Genomic DNA, 18,372 nt, shown 5'->3' with positions numbered 1-18,372 from the left:
AGTTGGTCCAGAGGTCAAGGACATTATCCTCATACACACAGAGGGGGTTTGGCCCTTCCAAGAGGTGGCAGCTGGTAAAAGTCCCCAACTACAAGCACAGAGATCCCTCCAAAGGTCTTCCGGTTGCCCTTGACTTGCTGGAACCGCCAGTGGACATACGCAAAAAGATCCTTGGAGACCATTGATATTTCATCAATGATTAAAATCTGCACGTTGGAAAGACTCACCCGCAAGGTGTCCAGTGCGTTGCCGAGTCCTTGATATGGAGGCCTCAAACTTCTTGGGAGCTTCAAGACCGAGTGTAGGGTTTTCCCAGAAATGTTGAACGCAGCTGTGCCGGTAAATGACGTCAACAGAACCGTGGGCTGAGACAAATCCACATCGGTACGAATGCCGGGAAGCTGCTGAAAAATCTTGGTGGCCTCCTGGTAAATGCACTTGATGACATGCGACTTGCCACATCCAGCTCCCCTTGAGATGAAATAATGAAAGGGCTCAAGGTCGCTGCAAACACCAGTCGCGTACGGCATAGAAGACGGAAGCCTGCATGATGTTAAGACTGCGGTACATCCTCCTCACAAAGTCCAGGCTCAACTGGGGTGCTTCAAAGGCTGGCAGTACTGGGGCACCGGAAAGGTCAGCCTGATAGGCAGGAACGTCATCCTGCTCATCCCGCTCATCCGCTGCGTTTGGCATCATGGTCTTTAGCGCAGCAAGACATTCCAGGCGCTCTGCTTCCACCTCTGGCGCAAAAGAGTTCCACGCATTAACAGCTGGACCTTCCTGTTGGAGTCGCTCCAAAGCCTTGTCCAGTTTCTTCGCTTGGCCCTCAAACCGCTTCATTTTCTCATCAGCGATGGCTTTTGCCGGACCTAGCCTTGACCATCCGTCCAGGTAGAATGACTCATAAGTTGGGTGGGAGTCGCTGGTCAACTCAAACTGCATGTTCGTGCCACTGCTTCCTGAGCACTTACCTCTCTGTGCTTTGAATACGCCTGCATGATCTTTTGCATCTCCTCCTTCTGGTTGACGTCAGACTTTTGCACGTCCTTGATGACAGATTTGAGGAACTCTGTCATCTCGTGCTCCGGCTTGGAGATGTAAGACATCATGTACATGATGCAGCTGATATCATCAAGAATATACTGGATGTCCATGTTGGCGTTCCACGCACGCAGCAGATGGGGGTTGTAGGCATTAGTCCAACTTTCTTGCCGTGTACGCTTCAAGTTGACAGCCATCCCAGTACTGAGGTTCTCAACATAGTGCTTATACCGGCGCAGGGTCAGCTGGCACGAGTTGAGCAGGTCCGTCAGATCCTCCGGAACCTGTGTGTCCATAAGACGCTCTCTAACCTGTTTTAGCTTTTCCTTGGACTCCCTCTGTTTCTTCGCCAACTTGGTCCTTTTGGCACGGGCATCTTCCTCCTTCCGTCTCTTCTTCTTGGGGTCATCGTTTTCCTCTTCGTCATCACTGGTCGGGTCCTCAAAGGGAAAGGTAATTGTGGTGACATCCATGGGCAGTTTAGGGAATCCAAAACGACAGGAGACATTTCCTTTTCTGCAAGATTTGGTGTGACTGCGGCTGTGAGTTTGAACACTCGTAACCACTTCATGGAGTTCCGGATCCTTGGTTTGATCGGGGATGTGGCAGGTGATATAACGGTCGATGAATTCAACCACTTCGCCACAGTAGATGGGATCTGGTTCCTCGGTGCATCCTTTATCCACACCACCATGTGAATATGAGGACTTCCTCGTGCTTGAAACTCAACACGATAAAAGTAGTCCTCGACTGGGCCGATGGGCTGCGCAGGAGACAGAATAAGCTCTAAGAAAGCATCTACCCTTTTCTCAAACATGCGCATGACCGTGACTGGATTGCTGCGGAGAATCTCACATTTAGCGTTCCAGTCCAGATCTGAAAAGTGACCCTCCTGTTGGCCTTGCTGCGCTTTTATCACAGCAGTGACTTCAGGCCATCTCATTTCCGCCGCAGAAAAGGTAAGAAAAAATGTCGGCTTCCCTAACTGCCTGGACATTGCGTGGAGCTCCCGGTGAGCTTTCTCCCAGTATGCTGGTGTTCCTCGGAGTGGCTGCATAAATCTGGTCGCTTCCCTGTTCTGTATGAGCCGCTCCAACGCCTCCTTGTCCTGGATCATCCGGTTCAGAATTTTCCTCCCATCCGCAGTATGAGGTTTTCCTTTCCGCGACTGAATCGACATGCTGTTATTGGCCATGTATGTTTCAATGACAAATTGGGCAAAGAAAAGGTAGCCCTGATCTTCAGCAAAGCGTGGATCAACTGAAAACAATCTGGCGTTGAAGTAAGAACTCGGTGATACTTTAACAATCCTCTCCTCATCCATCGTGTTCTTTCCCGTTGGGAACAGAACAGGAAAGGCCATGGCCTCCAGCTGCGGCACAGCAAAAAATCCAACAGGCTTGTTTTGTTGGGCAGGAGCAATGCTGAATATCCCATCCCCAAATGAAAGACTTTCCTGTGCAATGTCAAGCCGCTGCATGCATGTATCGAGTATGAGGCCCGGCCGAAGTTCCTCCTGATCACCTTCAACATGCTGTGCCTGCGTAACTTGGGCATTGCTGGCCTCTTGCTGCAAGGACGATGACGGCAGGGCGGATGGCTCCTCTTCCCCTTCAAGGACACTTTCAGCTGCTGCATTCTCATTGATGCACACATCCCTGTACTGTGGATGAGTGTGTATCAGCGTCCTGAGCCCGGCTATAACATTCGCCATATTTACTGTATAAAAATGCTGATGTCCTTTATACCGAAGGCGTCTCTTTAGCTTTACCTGCAGCAGTTGAGCTTCGCTACGTGGCCTAGGTAGTGAGTTCACTGCTGCTTCCATTTCCGACGGTACGCACACTACTGAGCCATGAACAGCTCGTTGCCGTCCTTTGGGCAATGCTACAATTTTTGCAAAAGGTATAATTTTTGCTATCAGCTGTCTCTCGAGTACATTTAAATCAGACAGCTCTTGGGGAATGGGTGCCAGATCCAACTTATTTGCAACTGCCAGAGGTGGCATTGCACATCTCCTAAGGTGGGAGTCACAGGTGGGACATATCCATTCCTGCTTTCTCTCTTGCGGGGCAGTGCATGGGGCAAAACAACTGTTGTTGCAGACGTGAACATATTTACCTGTCAAGCTGGCGGCCACTATGTCACTGTTGTCGCGATATTTTCCTCGATTGCATTTCTGTACCTGATTTAGGAAAAGAGCACGGTGGCATACAGTACAAACATATGTGGGCCCATGTGCGACTCTTTCGCGGAACGACGATATTGCTGCTTTCATTACAGCGCTTGCTGGATCCTGCGCATTGTTGGCTGAATGCCGAGTTATAGTCATGTATTTAGTCTTTATTTGAAGCGCGCATTGTAATTTGTGCCGAATACGCTGCCTGGTAAGACGGTTCCTTTCGCAATGCTGAACACGATGTAGTCTTACATTAGAATGTCTATTACTATCTCTCACATATTTGTTATTTTGAGAATAAGGATTGTTTCTATACTTCTGCATCCATGTTTTCATGAAAACAGCCCACCTTTCCTTAAAACCTGGATGGTTGCGATATTTATTTCTTAGATACATCCTATATCTTGCCTGAAAAGCTGGATCCCGGTGATACCGCTCCCTCAGATATAACTTTTGTTTCGCCTGAAAAGCTGGATCCCGGTGATACCGCTCCCTCAGATACAGCTTCTGTCGTTCAACAAAAGCCAGATCAGATTGATACCTTTTCCTGACATATGCTGACATTAAAGTCTTTTTGGTCGTCGGACTTCTATGGTATTTTTCAGCTACGTGCGCCTTCTGTTTATTCTTAAATGCACTATCACACCTGTATCGCGCGGTAAAGCGGTTTAATTTTTGTTGACGGTAATTAGTGTCTGATACATACTTGACCTTCATTTGTAGACGTTTTTTTTTTTACGGGGATCGGGTTCTTTTGAAGCTTCGTACGGTCTACATTGTTGGCACTTGAGTGCCCTTTTCATAGCGGTCCGTCGCCTCGTTTTACTCACTTTGGAAAAATCTACATGGACGCATGGCGGTACTATGAGCTCCTCTTGATCTGTCTCAACACATTCTCTTATTGCTGTGTCTGTTACTTTGGTGGGCTCTGAAATGACTACGACATCCAACTGAACCTGTCTGTCACTTGCTATCTGTTCTAATCCAAAGGAAACCGGTACCAACTCGTAGTTTGCATCGGGGCTATGATCCGAAAGGAGCTCATGCACATGGTCGACTAAGTCATCTAAGTGTGAAAATGTCATCATAATCGCAGTTCCGTTTGGGACTGGCAAACCTACTGAAGATCGACTGTGCAAATCAAAAAAACCGTAGCATCCTGACCTATCACGAAAAACCGCAAAGCACTCTGGAGCCACAATCAGAAAAGCATGAGTAACATCTTGTGAGAGGCACTCAAGTTGTCTGGCAAGTGGCAACAAATAAGGATCTACTAGGGAATTGCTGCGATCCCTCACCAAACCAAATTTCGGCTCCAACTGTGTAACCGTGTATGCATTGTTGTCGGTGTGAACCATCTTTGGCATTTCCTCTTTGGTTAAATGATTGCTGATTAAACATAGTCCCAGCCCACATATTGTCCACGCATAGAGCGAGTCTCCATTTTCAAGAACTCTGTCAAGAACGTCTGCATCAAAATGAAACCCCTCAGCATGGTAGGCCAAGAACGTCAGTGCCATACACGTGCACTGATTATTGCGAGTACAATCGTCATACCTCAAATCCATCTGGGAGTGAGTGGCTCGGACGGTATGAATGCGTCGACCAGCTTCCGTGTCACAATCCTGAAATGTAGTATTTGTCGTGTTAACATACATTTGTGTAATCATTTTAGTTTTTACCATAGAAAAGCTTACATTAGCTTTGTTTTATCAATGCAACTTTACAGTAGATGTAGTCGACGTATACATTTCCTGTGTTAAAATTACCTGGCTGGTCCCATCCATGACAATGTGCAGTAGTGGCATTGAGGACTTTGCACAAATGTCTCTCTGAACCACTGACTCTGGACTGCAAGGCGGTGATGGTGTTGACGGCAGCTCTATAGTACGCAGCGTTGCCTCAGGCTAAATGAGAAGGCAAAACTAACTTAAAAAATGGCACACACGTCTCCTCTGTGACAACCACGGGCCCGGGACTGCAAGGTGGTGTTGGGGTGGAAGGCAGCTCCACACGATGTGGTGTTTCCTCCATCTACACACACATATTTCTGTCATGCCATTTTTCTACACCAACAAATATAGACTGCATATACTATGAAAAGAAAAGTGTATTTTACCCAGCTGGCCTCATCCTGTACAATGTGCTGCAGTGGCATGGAGGAAAGTGGCGATGTTGTCTCCATCTAAAAATGTACACACACCACTTTACTAACAATGCACACACACAATTTTACAACATTTTGTTTTTCTCCTATGACATTTCATTCATTCATTCGTTTTCTACCGCTTATCCTCATGAGGATCGCGGAGGTGCTGGAGCCTATCCCAGCTGTATTGAGGCGAGAGGCGAGGTACACCCTGGACTGGTGGCCAGCCAATCACAGGGCACATATAGACAAACAACCATTCACACTCACATTCATACCTATGGACAATTTGGAGTCGCCAATTAACCTAGCATGTTTTTGGAGGGGAGGAGGAAGAAGAAACCCACACGTGCATGGGGAGAACATGCAAACTCCACACAGAGACACACTCATCCACTGTGTCGCCACTATGACATAGTTAAATATGCATATGCATAGTTACATATCATATGCAAGTTCTTAGCCAATTATTATATTTTCCTAAACAATCTTTGCAGAAAGTTGCTTATCATGTTCCTGTGTGGAACCATTGAACCAAGACAAACAAGGTATGACTGTACATGGACTACAAACCTGCAGCTCTGCCACTCTCCTCTTGGAGGCTGGACGACGCCGTTGGCACTCTGCAGTCACCGCCTGATGTGGCACAGAAAAAAAAGAAATATTTCACATGCATAGCTTTTACAAAAAAGAAAGTGCTGTACTTACAAGATTTAGATGTATTTGTGAATAACATACTTTCTATGAAGCTGCTAAAGTACCTTTTTGCCCTTGGGGAGAACTGTGGAGGTCTCAGGGCTTGGAAGATGCGATGGAGCCAGCTTGTCCATTGCAACCAGCATGGGCGGGCTGAACCACACAGGGTTCACAGGGATGTTGCACTGCAACAGGTCCTCCTGTCAAAAAGTACCAAAATACATATACTGAGACTTGAAACTATCACTATCCTAACATCCATGCTAGTCTTCATCAACTGTGACAAACCTGCTGCTTGCACATCCCTTTGCTGGAGTCACGGGGCACCTTGGACTTGACACGCCGACTCCTCTGTTGCGATAAGTCACATTATGGCTACATACATATTCTTGTCCATTTTTCAATTTTTTTTTACCCCCTCTGCGCTGCCAATGACAGTCCAGTCAAAAGGGTTGGAAGGATGCTGCACAGTGACCTCACCCTTCACAACCACTTTCGGCAGGAACACTCGCGTCGGTGGGGACGTCTGAACAGAAGGTGCCGGTGGTGCAGTCGTCTCCAGCTGATGGGACACAGAAAAGGCAATCATAACGTGGCATGCATTACACATGGAGATGCCTTTTTGAAAGTACCTTCTGGAACAGTGACGACCAAGGACGATGGGGCTGATGGGGAACACAGGCAAAAATTATTTGCGACACATAGGTTTGATAAACCAACACAATGAGTCACATGCATGTGTGTTAAGGGCTGGGACAACGCGTCATCATCGATGATGTCGACACAAAAAATAAAATTCATAAATAATAATTTAAGTAGAACTTTAATCCACGTCTTGTGCGATTTACAATTTAAATGTGCAACTGTTAAACTATAGGAATAGGCGTTGGGACTCTTAAAATAAGAGCCAATAGTCTATTCTCAAACAAAATAGCCTACATTTTGCCTCTTTTAAACAAAATAAATCATATTATTAACTAATAGTATTTAATCAAAGAACAAAGACTTGTAGCTGACCTTTTATGTTCCTTTTTGCCAAAAAGGCACGGATGAGAGGGGGAGATCCCACATAACAGTAACATGTAGGCTTATAGGTTTAACATCAAGGCTACAGTGGTAACTGTCCTGGGCTATAGCTTACTTAACCTCATGGTTTTTGTTCAGAAAAATGAGCATGTTAACATGCTCGGGGGTGAACGCAGCTGAGTGACTGTCAGTCCAGCAGCTGAAAAGACCCGCTCTGACGGGGCCGAAGTCGTGGGGATGCAGAGATACGGTCTGGCTAACTTGGCCAACCTGTGGAACTTTCTGTCATTCACCTTCCACCAATCTGTCGGATTTCAATCCAGGGGTGGGGGTGTCCCCCTCAAAATTCTGAACCTTTCAACGCCAGCATTGTCTTGGGAGGATGAGTATTGCTCCCTGAGGAGACGCGTCATTGCAGAAGCGTGCGTAGTGGCAGTTAGTTTTGGTTGTTGAATTATACTTGGAAATTGTGTCGCAGTATTTGCAACGAACAGTCATTTTTAAACTCAAAATGGTCACACGCTACACTGCATGCTTCATGTTTGATACTTTCAGATATGGCGGCAGGGCAGGTCAGCTTGCAGGCAGTTTTCTCTGTCGTCCTTAAGCTACCTAAAACCCACCTGTTTAAATCCGTTTTTAACGTCTAACATGTTATACCTTTTAGCCTTGTTTTTAGCTATGAATGAAAATATGCATTTTAATGCATCTTTTGCTCAACTCCATTTTTCTTCACTGTGAAGCGTCTTTCAGTATTTTAAAAAGGACTATACAAATAAAAAATTATTATATCGCCCCCGCTGTAGCACGCTACATGAACTACATAAACACCTTTAACACTGCCGAAAAAAAATTACATGATCGACAAAATTCCTAATGATCAATAATCGATCATCTATTAATCGTGACCATCCCTAATTTTGATTCAGATTGTGTTTTTCGCACAATAGTTTTATTTATTGGAAGAAAGTTTATTACTTTTGTTGTTTTTGGATTCCATTGTGCACTTTGTTGCATTGTTCAAAATAATTCATTTTTTAACTTGTTAATAAAAATATATTTGATTCATGGAGATAAATTAGCTTTAATTGCTATACATGTCAAATTATTAAACGATAGTCTAATCAAAATCGAATCAAATCGGTTTTAAAAATGACTCGTTAGATTAATCGATGTATTGAATAACTATTTTCTAAATTAAATAGATTACAAAAATAATCATTTAACCCAGCCCTTAGGTGTTTGTGATTAAAATGTAGTGTGAATGAAGGTGCAACCCAAAAGTACCTCGCCCAGTGGTGACGTAGGAGGAGCTGGTGGCGGAGGTGGAGGGGGTGGGGCGGGTGCGGTACTCTCCAGCTGACGGCGGGCAGCAACCCACAGCAACCTGGCAAGCACAGGCATCCCATCGCTGTCACTGAGGTGTACCTGCCACACATAACCCAAAATGATTAGTAAACCTGGAAATATTCTACTTGTCCATATTCTTGCTATAGGACATCATCCACTTACGCCATCCCTACACCACATCTCAAGGCGTGACAGCGGGAAGTGGTCAGCTGAGGATAGGTAAGGAATACCTGCGGTACAGAACGGAAAAAACAAATCCCTTATTAGTTTCTATAAACTTTTGTTTACCAGGTCAAGTCAATGAAATGACACTGGCATTTTACGTCGTTGAGGTTTCCTACTTATGTTAACCGTATGCCTTTATTTGAATTTGCATACCCATACTAGCTGCCACCCGACGGTACTCCCGGCGCAGACGATCCTGCTGGGCCACCATGACATTCAGACGTGGAGGAAAGTCCACGACGACGACCTGAATAAATGAACATATCATCATAACATTATAAATTCCACTTCATGTAAATCATTATTTGCAACAAGAATATTGATCACAAGGTATTTACGTTAGGCCAGCGGCTGTAGATGACGGTCAGGAGCTGCCCGAAGTCGGTGGTGGCCTCGCCAACGGGACGACCCAAGTTGTTGCTGGGTGCCAAAACACAGACCGCCTCGGGAGACCGAGACAGAACTGCATTCTGCACCTCAGCCCACAACTGAGCCGCCGTGGCACCCGGGGTGGACATCACTCCAAAAGACAAGGGTCCCTCCGGCATCTTCACAAATCCATCTGCAATGGCTCGCAGATGGGAGTCTCCAACGATCAGGACAAACTACAAACATACAAATTAATACGTGAGCGCATATTCAATGTCGGTCTTCAATGTACTCTTGTATTCAGACGTTCTACATACCCTCTTGCCCTGAGCCATGGCTGGAATGACCAGCTTGTGGTTCTTCCCAGTCACTGCAGAAACTGGCCATTTCCGCACGGTGTGGCGCCGCCCAGTGCCTCGGACTAATCACAATCAGACACAATTAAAAAGGTAAATCCTCCAACCTTAAAAAAATAGATACTGTAGCAATGTTTTGCACAGTACGAGACTACAGACAATACATTTGACACAGTGAAAGAAAATAAACATTAAAACGATTTAAAAAAATGTGTATTCAAGTCACAGGAGGGCTGACCGTGTCTCGAAGGCTGGAGTCTGGCCGGAGACTCCTAAGGAAGTAGCACAAACATTTAAAAAGTGAGTACGACTAAAACCAACCAGTACCAATATATCTTTGGCAAAATCAGTCAGCAACTACAGTATGTCTATACAGTAACATAGACATCTTACATGTCAACACCAGCAATTATCTGTTATATTCACATTTCTCATCAAACATAACATGACTAGTCACTGAATATCTACAAAACTTTCGGTGCAGCACGAATAACAATTATCCCATACATTTTTCAAAAGGCTGACGAAATTCTTACCTGGGCAACCACAGAAGAAGTGGCAGAGCAGGCATCCACCACACGGGGCTGGTCGGCCAGAGGGGAGGTCTGGAACCTGGCTCTCTGATTAGACATTAGAGGATGTTAAGTTTATGACAATGAAGACAAAGTCATCTTCAAAATGAAAAGTGAAACCAATACCTTCTTCGTGGGAGACTGCAGGGTGGTCCCATCGCTGGTCGTCGAGGGTGGGGACCCAGGCTGTGAACAATGTCAATGTAGTACATATTAGTCCCAAAGGAATATTCTATTTAATCATTTAGTACAGCTACAACACTGTAGTAAGAAATCAGTCAAAAGAGGAAAAGTACCTGCTGGGGTGCGCTGGTCTGGCCCGTCTGTGGATCAGCAAGGTCCAGCTTCCTCCATCGGCGCTTCGCTGCTTCGGAACGCTTCCCCTTCCGTGGCATCCTGTTCACAGCAAAGACAAAAGCACAAAAACACTTCCCAACACTTTAATGTTGAAAATAGAGCAGTAGTACACTGCAAAGTACTAGGACAGTACTTTTTCCCTGTGTGTGTGTGTGTGTGTGTATGGATGGATGGATGGATGGTGTGTAGTGTTTTCAGTGACTCTAGTTTAGTAATTTATGGTATGTGTTTATGCACTGATGTCTTCTCTGGTGTATAGATATGAAAGTAGTGATTAGGTAATGGTGGTAGGGCTGATGATGATGATGATGCTGCTTTCAGTCGCCTTCAGCTGCCAACAGATTTCCAAATCTCGCAATGTGCAATGCTCAGGGAGATGCTGGAAAGAACAGAAAATATTTTACTTCATTAAACAAATCAGGATTAATATTTGATAAAACAACTGCTGATCAGTACAATATCAAATTTCAAATTAGCTAATTTCCCCACTGAGGGATGAATAATTGCATATCTTATCAATATACCATCAATGTGTTGCGATACAATTGCAAATAGTTCTCAAAACGTCACTTCTACTTCGAAGAGCGCATCAGTCTGAGCACATGGGACCACAGCACCTGCAGCTAGCATGCTCCATAAGCAACCCACACGACATAAACATGCAAAGAACCCCTCTCTTTAGTATACGTTTTTCTCATTTTTATCTTTAAAAGGCAACAAGAGTATTAGCAGCAGCTAATGGCATCAAGCTTTACTACAGTGTGAGCACATGGTATCACCGAGCACATGCACATAACTTATTTTGCATCCATAAGCAATCCACACTATTAAAACATGCTAGAAAAAAACATATTTTAAATATGTTGTATTATTTTAACGTTTAAAGGCAAAGAGAGCATTATTGCTGGCAAAAAGCATCAATCATATTAATCATGCACACATAGGACCACATGAACCAAGCTAGCTTAAACATGCACATAGCTTATTTTGCATCCATAAGCAATCCACACTATTAAAACATGCTAGAAAAAAAACATATTTTAAATATGTTGTATTATTTTAACGTTGAAAGGCAAAGAGTATTATTGCTGGCAAAAAGCATCAATCCATCACATTAATCATGCACACATAGGACCGCATGGACCAAGCTAGCTTAAATATGCACATAGCTTATTTTGCATCCATAAGCAAACCACACTATGAAAACGTTCTAGAAAACACATCTTTTAAATATGTTGTATTATTTTAACGTTTAAAGGCAAAGAGAGTATTATTGCTGGCAAAAAGCATCAATCCATCACAGTAATCATGCACACATAGGACCGCATGGACCAAGCTAGCTTAACATGCACATAGCTTATTTTGCATCCATAAGCAATCCACACTATGAAAACGTTCTAGAAAACACATCTTTTAAATATGTTGTATTATTGTAACGTTTAAAGGCAAAGAGAGTATTATTGCTGGCAAAAAGCATTAATCCATCACAGTAATGATGCACACATAGGACCGCATGGACCAAGCTAGCTTAAATATGCACATAGCTTATTTTGCATCCATAAGCAATCCACACTATTAAAACATGCTAGAAAAAAACATCTTTTAAATATGTTGTATAATTGTAACGTTGAAAGGCAAAGAGAGCATTATTGCTGGCAAAAAGCATCAATCATCACATTAATCATGTACACATAGGACCATGGACCAAGCTAGCTTAAAACATGCAGACAACAGCTATTGAACAACAGCTAAAAGAGCTTTTACTCATCCTCAACGAAACGTTCTGTTATAAATGAATGAAAAATAATATGCAATCTGTAAAAAGTTTGTTAGTTTAATTTTTAAAAACGAGATTGAATTTTTGTTCAATAAAAACAACTACAAATACAATAAATACAACAGAGGCAGTTCTGCTTCAATGATGCATTAGACAACCCACGCTGTGGCCCCTCCCCCACCCCACCGTCATTTCATTACATTGATTTTCACTATTTAAACTACAAGTACTATCAGTGATGTGGTATATGTTATCAGATATTGTACTTATAATAACAATAATAGTCCAACACAATTAAATCCAAAACAAATAGAGAAATAAAAAAAGTATATTTTATTTAAAAATATTATTTTAATATTATTGTATTATTTTAATATATAAGCATATATATAATATATTATTATTATATAATATATAATTTTAAAATATTTATATTTTAAAATATTTTATTTTCAGTGCACAAATCCTTCAAGTACAACTCCCACTCCCACAACTGTTGTATTTACATCCCTGTTAATACAATTTCAATTGTAAGTCAAGAAAATACATTACTAATACGTTGAATATGAGGCTGCACGGCAGAGAGTGGGTAGCGCACAGGCCTCACAGCATGGAGACCCAAGTTCAATTCCATCCTTGGCCATCTCTGTGCATGCGTGCATGTGTGGGTTTTCTCCACCAGCTTCCTCCTACATTCCAAAAACATGCTAGGTTAATTGGCCACTCCAAATTGTCCATAGGTATGAATGTGAGTGTGAATGGTTGTTTGTCTATATGTGCCCTGTGATTGGCTGGCCACTAGTCCAGGGTGGACTGCCTCTCGTGCAAAAGTCAGTTGGGATAGGCTCCCGCACGCCCACGATCCTCGTGAGGATAAGCGGTAGAAAATGAATGAATGAATACATTTAATATGGTGGTGTACATGAATTGATGCTCGCTCCACAGGTTTATATTTGGCCTGTCGGTCCTCTTCATCTTTCCTCCTCACATGCATTTTCTCCGGGTATTCCGGTGTCATCCCACATTCCCCACAACATGCGTGTTAGCTTCATAGGCCACTCCAGGGTGGACCCCACCGCTTGCCCGAGACACAGCTGGGATAGGCTCCAGCATACCCCCGCCCGAGTGAGGATAAGCGGCATAGAAAATGGATGAATGGACTAACAGTTAGCATAGTAGCACCTAGCAAGAGAGCATGAACTACTCAATGTGCCAGGGCAGTTCAATAGTATCCACTATTATACCAGTATATGCCATGGGTTTATTTAGATTTAAACATGAATCAGCATGCAAGCACCGAAAAAGATAGCATAAAGTCGTGAAATTGCCAAGTCACTTCTGTAATGTCTGTACATGATGTCATGTGTGGTTTTACAATTATCCATGCAGTAATGACAGGTGTTGATATGATAGGTGTTGCTACTGGGGATATTAGATACTCCAGTCATATGAAGTGACTGCAGTCACTGTGCTTACTTTTAAAGAGACAACTTTTAAAATGTACCAGATACATGAGATATCGAAGATAATGTAAGGAGTTAGCATTGTAGCATCTAGCCGGAAAGTCCATGAAGTAGTCAGGCAGCCCCATAGTGTCCCTACATAATGCCATGTGTGTATTTGCCTTTAGACATGAGTAAATTAGCAAAATGCTAACATGCTAATAGCTACCATAATAGCACCTAGCAATATAGCATCAAGTCCCTAAAGTCTTAAAGCAGTCAGGAAGTCCCATAGTGTCCCTACATTGCCATGTGTCTATTTGCCTTTAGACATGAGTAAATTAGCTAAAATGCTAACATGCCAACAGTCACCATGCTAGCACCTAGCAAGAAAACCTTAGTTTAGAAAGTGCCAGGGTTGTCCTATAACCTCCCTGAATAATGCCATGTGTGTATTTGCCTTTAGACATGAGTAAATTAGTTTAAATGCTAACATGCTAACAGTCATCATGCTAGCACCTAGTATGAGAGCCTCAAGTTTAGAAAGTGCCAAGGTTGGCCTATAACCTCCCTACATTATACCATGTGTGTATTTGCCTTTAGACATGAGTAAATTAGCCCAAATGCTAACAAGCTAACGGCTACCATGCTAGGACCTAGCAATGGGGCCTCAAGTTTGGAAACTGCCAAGGTTGTCCTATAACCTCCTCCCTGCACCGTGCCATGTGTGTATTTGCCTTTAAACATGTGTAAATAAGCCTAAATGATAACATGCTAACAGTCATGCTAGCATCTAGCAAGAGAGCCTCGAGGTTAGAAAGTGCCAAGGTTGTCCTATAACTTCCCTACACCATGCCATGTGTGTATTATCCTTTAGACATGAGTAAATTAGCTTAAATGCTAACATGCTAACGGCTACCATGCTAATACCTAGCAAGAGGGCCACAAGTTTAGAAACTGCCAAGGTTGTCCTATAACCTCCCTGCATCATGCCATGGTGTATTTGCCTTTAAACATGAGTAAATTAGCTTAAATGCTAACATGCTAACAGTCATCATGCTAGCACCTAGCAAGAGGGCCTCAAGTTTAGAAACTGCCAAGGTTGTCCTATAACCTCCCTGCCTCATGCCATGTGTATATTTGCCTTTAGACATGAGTAAATTAGCTTAAATGCGAACATGCTAACGGCTACCATGCTAGCACCAAGCAAGAGAGCCTCAGGTTTAGAAAGTGCCAAGGTTGTCCTATAACCTCCCTACATCATGCCATGTGTCTATTTGCCTGTAGACATGAGTAAATTAGCTTAAATGCTAACATGATAACAGTCGTCATGCTAGCACCTAGCAAGAGAGCCTCAAGTTTAGAAAGTGCCAAGGTTGTCCTATAAACTCCCTACATCATGCCATGTGTGTATTTGCCATTAGACATGAGTAAATTAGCTTAAATGCTAACATGCTAACGGCTAACATGCTAGCACCTAGCAAGACAGCCTCAAGTTTAGAAACTGCCAAGGTTGTCCTATAACGTCCCTGCATCATGCATGTGTGTATTTGCCTTTAAACATGAGCAAATTAGCTAAAATGCTAACATGCCAACAGTCACCATGCTAGCACCTAGCAAGAGAACCTTAGTTTAGAAAGTGCCAGGGTTGTCCTATAACCTCCCTGAATAATGCCATGTGTGTATTTGCCTTTAGACATGAGTAAATTAGCCCAAATTCTAACATGCTAACGGCTACCGTGCTAGGACCTAGCAATGGGGCCTCAAGTGTGGAAACTGCCAAGGTTGTCCTATAACCTTCTCCCTGCACCGTGCCATGTGTGTATTTGCCTTTAAACATGTGTAAATTAGTTTAAATGCTAACATGCTAACAGTCATCATGCTAGCACCTAGTATGAGAGCCTCAAGTTTAGAAAGTGCCAAGGTTGGCCTATAACCTCCCTACATTATACCATGTGTGTATTTGCCTTTAGACATGAGTAAATTAGCCCAAATGCTAACAAGCTAACGGCTACCATGCTAGGACCTAGCAATGGGGCCTCAAGTTTGGAAACTGCCAAGGTTGTCCTATAACCTCCTCCCTGCACCGTGCCATGTGTGTATTTGCCTTTAAACATGTGTAAATAAGCCTAAATGATAACATGCTAACAGTCATGCTAGCATCTAGCAAGAGAGCCTCGAGGTTAGAAAGTGCCAAGGTTGTCCTATAACTTCCCTACACCATGCCATGTGTGTATTATCCTTTAGACATGAGTAAATTAGCTTAAATGCTAACATGCTAACGGCTACCATGCTAACACCTAGCAAGAGGGCCACAAGTTTAGAAACTGCCAAGGTTGTCCTATAACCTCCCTGCATCATGCCATGTGTGTATTTGCCTTTAAACATGAGTAAATTAGCTTAAATGCTAACATGCTAACAGTCATCATGCTAGCACCTAGCAAGAGAGCCTCGAGGTTAGAAAGTGCCAAGGTTGTCCTATAACCTCCCTACACCATGCCATGTGTGTATTATCCTTTAGACATGAGTAAATTAGCTTAAATGCTAACATGCTAACGGCTATGATGCTAGCACCTAGCAAGAGGGCCAACAGTTTAGAAACTGCCAAGGTTGTCCTATAACCTCCCTGCATCATGCCATGGGTGTATTTGCCTTTAAACATGAGTAAATTAGCTTAAATGCTAAGATGCTAACAGTCATCATGCTAGCACCTAGCAAGAGGGCCTCAAGTTTAGAAACTGCCAAGGTTGTCCTATAACCTCCCTGCCTCATGCCATGTGTATATTTGCCTTTAGACATGAGTAAATTAGCTTAAATGCGAACATGCTAACGGCTACCATGCTAGCACCAAGCAAGAGAGCCTCAGGTTTAGAAAGTGCCAAGGTTGTCCTATAACCTCCCTACATCATGCCATGTGTCTATTTGCCTGTAGACATGAGTAAATTAGCTTAAATGCTAACATGCTAACAGTAGTCATGCTCGCACCTAGCAAGAGAGCCTCAAGTTTAGAAAGTGCCAAGGTTGTCCTATAACCTCCCTACATCATGCCATGTGTGTATTATCCATTAGACATGAGTAAATTAGCTTAAATGCTAACATGCTAACGGCTACCATGCTAGCACCAAGCAAGAGGGCCTCAAGTTTAGAAACTGCCAAGGTTGTCCTATAACCTCCCTGCATCATGCCATGTGTGTATTTGCCTTTAAACACGAGTATATTAGCTTAAATGCTAACATGCTAACAGTCATCATGCTAGCACCTAGCAAGAGGGCCTCAAATTTAGAAAGTGCCAAGGTTGTCCTATAACCTCCCTACATCATGCCATGTGTGTATTTGCCTTTAGACATGAGTAAATTAGCTTAAATGCTAACATGCTAACAGTTATCATGCTAGCACCTAGCAAGAGAGCCTCAAGTTTAGAAAGTGCCAAGGTTGTCCTATAACCTCCCGACATCATGCCATGTGTGTATTTGCCTTTAGACATGAGTAAATTAGCTTAAATGCTAACATGCTAACAGTCATCATGCTAGCACCTAGCAAGAGAGCCTCAAGTTTAGAAAGTGCCAAGGTTTTCCTATAACCTCCCTATATCATGCCATGTGTGTATTCGCCTTTAAACATGAGTAAATTAGCTTAAATGCTAACATGCTAACAGTTATCATGCTAGCACCTAGCAAGAGAGCCTCAAGTTTAGAAAGTGCCAAGGTTGTCCTATAACCTCCCTATATCATGCCATCTGTGTATTTGCCTTTAGACATGAGTAAATTAGCTTAAATGCTAACATGCTAACGGCTACCATGCTAGCACCTAGCAAGAGGGCCTCAAGTTTAGAAACTGCCAAGGTTGTCCTATAACCTCCCTGCATCATGCCATGTGTGTATTTGCCTTTAAACACGAGTAAATTAGCTTAAATGCTAACATGCTAACAGTCATCATGCTAGCACCTAGCAAGAGGGCCTCAAATTTAGAAAGTGCCAAGGTTGTCCTATAACCTCCCTACATCATGCCATGTGTGTATTTGCCTTTAGACATGAGTAAATTAGCTTAAATGCTAACATGCTAACAGTTATCATGCTAGCACCTAGCAAGAGAGCCTCGAGGTTAGAAAGTGCCAAGGTTGTCCTATAACCTCCCTACACCATGCCATGTGTTTATTATCCTTTAGACATGAGTAAATTAGCTTAAATGCTAACATGCTAATGGCTATGATGCTAGCACCTAGCAAGAGGGCCAACAGTTTAGAAACTGCCAAGGTTGTCCTATAACCTCCCTGCATCATGCCATGGGTGTATTTGCCTTTAAACATGAGTAAATTAGCTTAAATGCCAACATGCTAACAGTCATCATGCTAGCACCTAGCAAGAGGGCCTCAAGTTTAGAAACTGCCAAGGTTGTCCTATAACCTCCCTGCCTCATGCCATGTGTATATTTGCCTTTAGACATGAGTAAATTAGCTTAAATGCGAACATGCTAACGGCTACCATGCTAGCACCAAGCAAGAGAGCCTCAGGTTTAGAAAGTGCCAAGGTTGTCCTATAACCTCCCTACATCATGCCATGTGTCTATTTGCCTGTAGACATGAGTAAATTAGCTTAAATGCTAACATGCTAACAGTCGTCATTCTCGCACCTAGCAAGAGAGCCTCAAGTTTAGAAAGTGCCAAGGTTGTCCTATAACCTCCCTACATCATGCCATGTGTGTATTATCCATTAGACATGAGTAAATTAGCTTAAATGCTAACATGCTAACGGCTACCATGCTAGCACCAAGCAAGAGGGCCTCAAGTTTAGAAACTGCCAAGGTTGTCCTATTACCTCCCTACATCATGCC

The 18,372-nt window shown here is 43.2% G+C and overlaps 1 protein-coding gene across 1 annotated transcript in view; it reads right to left on the bottom strand.

The window, feature by feature from the left end:
* LOC131111077 (uncharacterized) overlaps positions 1-18,372 on the bottom strand; it is a 98,504-nt gene that overhangs the window by 15,534 nt on the left and 64,598 nt on the right. The window contains exons 2-18 of the mRNA XM_078791715.1: positions 10,263-10,702; positions 10,093-10,152; positions 9,931-10,014; positions 9,633-9,666; positions 9,356-9,459; positions 9,008-9,274; positions 8,823-8,916; positions 8,607-8,674; positions 8,382-8,522; positions 6,701-6,733; positions 6,484-6,630; positions 6,357-6,419; positions 6,134-6,268; positions 5,946-6,008; positions 5,343-5,408; positions 4,993-5,257; positions 4,781-4,848 (exon numbers count right to left, since the gene is read on the bottom strand). Coding sequence (XP_078647841.1) covers positions 5,126-5,257; positions 5,343-5,408; positions 5,946-6,008; positions 6,134-6,268; positions 6,357-6,419; positions 6,484-6,630; positions 6,701-6,733; positions 8,382-8,522; positions 8,607-8,674; positions 8,823-8,916; positions 9,008-9,274; positions 9,356-9,459; positions 9,633-9,666; positions 9,931-10,014; positions 10,093-10,152; positions 10,263-10,361 — 1,590 coding nt within the window. The 5' untranslated portion in view covers positions 10,362-10,702 and the 3' untranslated portion in view covers positions 4,781-4,848; positions 4,993-5,125. The remainder of the gene's footprint in view (positions 1-4,780; positions 4,849-4,992; positions 5,258-5,342; positions 5,409-5,945; positions 6,009-6,133; positions 6,269-6,356; positions 6,420-6,483; positions 6,631-6,700; positions 6,734-8,381; positions 8,523-8,606; positions 8,675-8,822; positions 8,917-9,007; positions 9,275-9,355; positions 9,460-9,632; positions 9,667-9,930; positions 10,015-10,092; positions 10,153-10,262; positions 10,703-18,372) is intronic.

Source organism: Doryrhamphus excisus, linkage group LG1 (assembly GCF_037039965.1).
Source record: "Doryrhamphus excisus strain RoL-2023G ecotype Guam linkage group LG1, RoL_Dexc_Guam_v1.1, whole genome shotgun sequence".
Taxonomy (NCBI): domain Eukaryota; kingdom Metazoa; phylum Chordata; class Actinopteri; order Syngnathiformes; family Syngnathidae; genus Doryrhamphus; species Doryrhamphus excisus.
This window is presented reverse-complemented; position numbering and strand designations above follow the sequence as displayed.